At 38.6% G+C, this 7,300-nt stretch overlaps 1 protein-coding gene across 3 annotated transcripts in view; it reads right to left on the bottom strand.

Moving 5' to 3' along the window:
• Positions 1 to 232: 232 nt before the first annotated feature.
• The window catches only part of LOC128693588 (probable cytochrome P450 CYP44), a 221,016-nt gene continuing 213,948 nt past the window's right edge, over positions 233 to 7,300 (bottom strand). For all 3 annotated transcript variants that reach the window (XM_070080067.1, XM_070080066.1, XM_053783389.2), the window contains exons 11-12: positions 6,030 to 6,192; positions 233 to 5,880 (exon numbers count right to left, since the gene is read on the bottom strand). In XM_070080067.1, the coding sequence (XP_069936168.1) occupies positions 5,723 to 5,880; positions 6,030 to 6,192 (321 nt within the window). In that variant the 3' untranslated portion in view covers positions 233 to 5,722. The remainder of the gene's footprint in view (positions 5,881 to 6,029; positions 6,193 to 7,300) is intronic.

Genomic DNA, 7,300 nt, shown 5'->3' with positions numbered 1-7,300 from the left:
TTTAAACCACAATTTATATGACTCATGTCTACCTTCTAAAGCATCTAAATACAATTTTAATTCATCAGTGTTCACAGTCTCCTGATTCTTTAAGTCCAGGCACTTATTATATGCTCTGGTGATATGAATTTTCCTAGTATTTAATGATGCTTTCTTTGCTCTAAAATCCATGGACTTGCGAGCTACATTAACTTTATAAGATTCACCCATGGTTCAATATAATAAATTCAAATTAATTAATAAAAACTGGTTATTCACTTAATTATACACTTTATAAAGGTCAATATTACAAATTACCCTTGAATAAATCGTAGCCACACTTGAGCTTAGCAATTACACATTTAAGGAAATTATAATATAAATTTCACAAATACAAATTAATAGAAATCCTAGCCACACTTGGCTTAGCAAAATTAATGTTGGGATAATTATAATCCACTACACAAGTAAATTTGTGGACCCAACATTCACTTCCGTCAGTCAAGTCACTTATAATTATTCAATTAAGTAATTATGTAATTTGCATTAATTACATCCGGTTCAATCAAGGACCAATGGTCAGTTATGTGAGAAGTCAATTATCTGAATGAACCTCATTACGTTCACACAAGTAATTTAGGAGAAGGCAACAAAGATAACTATTACTTACCACTTGTTACACCTCTGAGACATGTGGGAATATTTTGAGACACTAAGTCACAAGGAGAATGTCTCCCTTTGATACCCACTATCCTTACACACTCACACATCTACTCTGAACCTATAAATATTAACATTAAATTTAATAAAAACAACCAGTAATTCTAGTACTAATGTTTACATTAAAAAGTGTGGACTATAAATTTATGTAGACTTGCAGAAGGAGGGGAGGGAGGGGAGGGAGGGGAGGGGGGAAGTTCCACAACATATTAAAGTTATTATAAACCATATTAGTTCAACGATGGAATAATGAATATAATTTGGAGTACCATTACAATATTATAATATCACCACTTACCAAATTTGTCTGGAGGTCACCTGAATGCCGTAGAAACACCCACAATCCATCTCTAATTACAAAGAAATTAAACAGGCCAGATAATTCTTTATAAAAGAACAAATTATTTGGTTGTGGGTGGAAAGATATTCCTTATCTTTACATTCACCATCCAATTTCAAAGTCTTGCCAAGTCACTATTTTTTCACATTCTGCAGGACCGTGACTCCAATTTTTTCTTGCTCCTATTCGGTTTAGTGTTAGTATCACTAAACGGTAGGTGTGTTGGTAGGGTTGGGAGCAGGGTAGCACTGGGATGGGTTGAGTTCCCGGGGACTGTCACTTTTGTTTGTTTTGGAGATAGTTGAGGTTCGAATGTGGTAAAGAGAGTGAGTGGTAGCGGCGTATGTGGGTGTGCAAACGTTAAGCATGAAGGGGGTATGGTGGGGGGGGGGGAAGAGTACATGCGGATTTTAAGGACTGGGGTTCTGACTTAAGACGGAAGGTGTAGACTGTGAGAGTGGACTTTAGTATAATATACTTGGTATGGGGACAGAGGCAGGGGGCGGGGGCCTTTCTGACGTGTTCAGGGGCCAGGATGGTTTTTGAATGCTAGTAGTAGTAGTACGGCTCTTCATATGTATTATAGGCCTTATGTACGGTATCAGATTTTTTTTTTTTTTTTATTTCCCTGTGAGGTTGATACTCTAGGGGGTAATTACACTTTGCAATTCTTGGAATATTAACTGAAACATTGTATGTCTTTTATATAAATGAATTTTGGAAAGTTGCCTTTGTATGTTTAAAAGTTTTTCTTGAGTGATGTGGACCTGTTTTTATGTAAACGATGGTACATACTAATGTTATGTGTTCTCATATACAAATGCTGTAAGACATGTGCAACTAGTAGACTGTAGCTTTGGATTAACTCTGTGGCACTCGATGTATGCACAAGGCTTATTCCTCTAAGAAAAAGGAGCAGATGTTAAAATAGAAAGAGATATGCGCTCCCTTTACAGGCGACGGAAAAGAATAACAGAACGGCTAAAAGAGGCCAATATATCTGAAATGCGTAGGGAGTCACTGGTCAGAGAAATAGCAAGCATCGAACTTAAGCTAAAGGAATCTTATAGGAGTCAGGAATCGCGGGAAGAACAATAAGCCATAAATGAAATCGAAAGAAACCCAAAGTATTTCTTTTCCTATGCCAAATCAAAGTAGAGAACAACGTCCAGTATTGGGCCCCTACTTAAACAAGATGGGTCCTACACAGATGACAGCAAGGAAATGAGTGAGCTACTCAAGTCCAAATATGACTCAGTTTTTAGCAAGCCGCTAACCAGACTGAGTCGAAGATCAAAATGAATTTTTTATGAGAGAGCCACAGAATTTGGTTAACACAAGCCTATCTGATGTTATCCTGATGCCAAATGACTTCGAACAGGCGATAAATGGCATGCCCATGCACTCTGCCCCAGGGCCAGACTCATGGAACTCCGTGTTCATCAAGAACTGCAAGAAGCCCCTATCACGAGCTTTTACCATCCTATGGAGAGGGAGCATGGACACGTGGGTTGTCCCACAGTTACTAAAAACAACAGACATAGCCCCACTCCACAAAGGGGGCAGTAGAACAATAGCAAAGAACTACAGACCGATAGCACTAACATCCCATATCATAAGAATCTTTGAAAGGGTCCTAAGAAGCAAGATCGCCACCCAAAATGGGTTTAGAACAGGTCGCTCCTGTCTGTCTCAACTATTGGAGCACTATGACAAGGTCCTAGATGCACTAGAAGAGAAAAAGAATGCAGATGTAATATATACAGACTTTGCAAAAGCCTTCGACAAGTGTGACCATGGCGTAATAATGCACAAAATGCATGCTAAAGAAATAACAGGAAAAGTTGGTCGATGTATCTATAATTTCCTCACAAACAGAACACAAAGAGTAGTAGTGAGCAGAGTAAAGTCCGAGGCATCTACTGTGAAAAGCTCTGTTCCACAAGGCACAGTACTCGCTCCCATCTTGTTCCTCATCCTTGTATCTGACATAGACAAGGATGTCAGGCACAGCACCGTGTCTTCCTTTGCAGATGACACCCGAATCTGCATGACAGTGTCTTCCATTGCAGACACTGCAAGGCTCCAGGCGGACATCAACCAAATCTTTCAGTGGGCTGCAGAAAACAATATGAAGTTCAATGATGAGAAATTTCAATTACTCAGATATGGTAAACACGAGGAAATTAAATCTTCATCAGAGTACAAAACAAATTCCGGCCACAAAATAGAGCGTAACACCAACGTCAAAGACCTGGGAGTGATCATGTCGGAGGATCTCACCTTCAAGGACCATAACATTGTATCAATCGCATCTGCTAGAAAAATGACAGGATAGATAATGAGAACCTTCAAAACTAGGGATGCCAAGCCCATGATGACACTCTTCAGGTCACTTGTTCTATCTAGGCTGGAATATTGCTGCACACTAACAGCACCTTTCAAGGCAGGTGAAATTGCTGACCTACAAAAATGTACAGAGAACCTTCACGGCGCGCATAACGAAGATAAAACATCTCAATTACTGGGAGCGCTTGAGGTTCCTAAACCTGTATTCCCTGGAACGCAGGCGGGAGAGATACATGATTATATACACAAGGAAAATCCTAGAGGGACTAGTACCGAACTTGCACACAAAAATCGCTCACTCCGAAAGCAAAAGACTTGGCAGACGATGCACCATCCCCCCAATGAAAAGTAGGGGTGTCACTAGCACGTTAAGAGACCATACAATAAGTGTCAGGGGCCCGAGACTGTTCAACTGCTTCCCAGCATACATAAGGGGGATTACCAATAGACCCCTGGCAGTCTTCAAGCTGGCACTGGACAAGCCCCTAAAGTTGGTACCTGACCAGCAGGGCTGTGGCTCGTACATTGGTTTGCGTGCAGCCAGCAGTAACAGCCTGGTTGATCAGGCTCTGATCCACCAGGAGGCCTGGTCACAGACCGGGCCGCGGGGGCGTTGACCCCCGGAACTCTCTCCAGGTAAACTCCAGGTATGTTTTAGGACCTTTGGTGTAATTTGAGTTTTATGTGTTAAGTCCTTTTGTGTTGTAAGTTAATGATATATTTGGACTGGATTGTATATATGTACTTTTAGGTTAAAGCATAAGTTCTGTGTACACTTTTCGTAGCCTTCCTTTCTTTTCACTCAGATAAAGGGGGGGGTTGCCTGGGGACAAGGGGGCTTAGTTTATGGGGTGTTATGGATAATACCATGCTATGTTACTTTGTATTAGGGTTGAATTGGGTATTGGTATTGGAAACAGGAGGTACCTTATCGTTGAAATTTTGAAGGTGTTTGAGTACGGTACTCTCCTTAAGTAAATTACTGTTTATCTTTGTACCCTATTGATGTACGATGTTAATAATTGTATGTACTCTGTATATGTATTGTCATTCTAAATAAAAAAAAATCACTACTTTCTTCACAGTTTACAGTGTAGTACATTACCGCATTATTAACTGTTCATCTGTGGCCGATTTACTGTAATTTGTCCTCGATGAAACGTGATTAATTAGTCAGTTATTGATAACACATATCAACACATTTCATTTAATGGCGACTCTCCCTCCACCGGACGCTACTTGTTTGATTGTTCCCTTTTTCATTCCCAAATTAATTTTTAACCAACAACAACACATTTCATTGAATTACATTCTAAAATTATGCACTATAGTTTCGGAAAATATACAAAATTTTCCACATTTTCCACATTTGATTTTATATATTAAATATAAAATCAAATGTGGCAGACAAATCATGTGAAAATCACACACAAAACAAGTTATATAAAATATTGCCACAACAATGAATACAATAATCCTCCATCATGTATGTAAAGAAATTGTCGTCAGAGGAAATAAAGAATGAATCAATTACACACAAGTCCGCACAAAGTAAAATCAGACACAATCACCATAGAACTAGTAAGTAAATAAACTGCCCAAATTCCCTGTAATTTATTATGTTAGGATAACTCAAGATTTAGACTATTTTTTAATGGAAACTCATTGTTTCTTCATCCTAGCTAATTATTATTTATATTCAAAACAAAGCGCTAAACCTACAAGGGTCATTTTAGGTAATGTATTCCATTTTTTTAACATGCTGGCCGTCTCCCACCGATACAGGGTGACCAGAAAAAGAAATATTTTCACCATCATTCACATTATCACTGTTTTGCCTGAGGCGCGTAAATACAATAGTTTATCTTAAACTCCTCTTTAGAGCACAGGCATTGTACTTCCCACTTCCAGGACTAAAGTCCGGCTAACCAGTTTCCCTGAATCCCTTCACAAAATATTACCCTGCTCACACTCCAATTAGCGCTCTCTTTAATTTTAATAACAATAATAACAATAATAATAATAATAATAATAATGCTCACACTCCATATATTGCACATAACTGGCCTTTTAATATAGGTGGCCCCCACAGCAAAGATCTAATTGGTTCTGAGCTATTGCCAGTTGCCTAATTAGCCCAGATGAGTCATTGCTAGTTTCTCCGACATAAGCTGAACTGTTACTTCCAACAGGTACATGTTATTGAAAGGTGTTCAGTTTCTGAAGAGAAGGAAGAAACATTGATCAGGTAGTTGTAAGTCAGGGGATGCCTGTATATCACGGCTGTCATTTGACAATACTTTACTGATATACAGAATAATACTGCATCAATGCTTAATTCCTTGGAATGAACTGTAGAGGCAGGGGAATCTTTGGCTGTAGCAACGTATTCCATTCTTGCTGTGGTGGAGTGTTGTTTGTTGCCACCAAATGAAACTTCAGCAGCAATCGACACAGGCCAACATACAAATCCTGCTCTGCAAACCTGCGACCTGTAGCGTGATAAACGTAACAAGAGGCTTTTAAAATAGATGAATGCAATAATTTGCCATATAAAACATGCTACAAGCAATACTACAGTAAAATTCACTTAAATTGTATCAAAAACTAAAAACCAAGTTCAGTATGTGTACGAACAAACCTGCACACATCCGAGTACCAATACTGAATGGGTTGTGGACGTAAGGATCTACGTGTGTACTTCCGGGCAAGTCTCTCAGCCAGCGTTCAGGACGCAACATGCCTGGGTCTTCGAAATAGTGATCACTTTGTAACCAAATGTAAGCATTTAAATCAACGGAAGTCTGAAATAAAATTACGAACATAACTGTCCTTTTCATTTTAGTTAATAAAGTATACAAATCAACATTTAAATAATCATTTCAATAACACAATGTGTCTCATAACATAAAAATATACCAAAAAATACTGGACTGTAACACGAATGAAATGTTTGCCATCAATCATGTACCAAACATTAACAATTAACCCTTTGTCTGTCCGAACGTAGATCTACATTCTCTCGCCAGTGCTCGAATATTCTGAAAAAAAAAATCTAAAATAAAGAGGACATTTTTTTACATGTAATAATCTAAAAAACAATTTTTAGAGTCAGTACTTACGGAGATATAAGGCCGCAAAGTTGGTGCTTGTCGCTTACCTGACGGCAACATGAAGTGCTGCCGCTTGCAGAAGTGTTGCAGATATACCTTGTTTCTCATTTTTTTAATTAATATAATTTTTATGTTCTGATAATTACAATTTGTAGTAGTAGTTCTTGTGGTTTCATAGCCAATCTTTGTTCTGACACTAATATTAGGTACTGAAATAGTACTCAAATAGTCACATACACAGTGACAGGTATACATTTTCACCTACCTTAGTCACATACTGTTGTCTAGAAATATACACATAGTATTTTTAGGTCCCAGCAATGTTTTGGACATGCCGGAGTATATATGAAACTCCTTGAAGCATGGTGTAAGACGAGTGTCACTCCACTGCTGACAGTGCAGCAGTGGAGTGATATTTGATGATCGTGCACTGCCTTGGCTTTATTTGTTTTCACTGTTACATATAAACATGTCTGTCTGTCTGTCTAGCTCTCTGTTTATCTCTGTCTCTGCTTATCTATTTCTCTGTCTTGTCTCTCTTTCTGTCTGCTTGTCTCTCTTTCTGTTTCAGAGAGAACGACTCGTGAACCAAGAGGTATTACACACGATGCAGAGTAGTCATCTCTGATTCCTGATCAGGTGAAAATGCGTATTACTTGCCAGTCATGCTTATTATGCATTATATCTAAAGGCACAGTATAGCACTTTGTCTAGATTTTTGGGGTTATCCTAGGCAATTTACATTATGTATAATTGTATTTATGGCACATTCGTCTCTCGACCTGCGGGGAGAGAGGAC

The sequence above is a fragment of the Cherax quadricarinatus genome, unplaced genomic scaffold (assembly GCF_038502225.1).
Source record: "Cherax quadricarinatus isolate ZL_2023a unplaced genomic scaffold, ASM3850222v1 Contig127, whole genome shotgun sequence".
Taxonomy (NCBI): domain Eukaryota; kingdom Metazoa; phylum Arthropoda; class Malacostraca; order Decapoda; family Parastacidae; genus Cherax; species Cherax quadricarinatus.
This window is presented reverse-complemented; position numbering and strand designations above follow the sequence as displayed.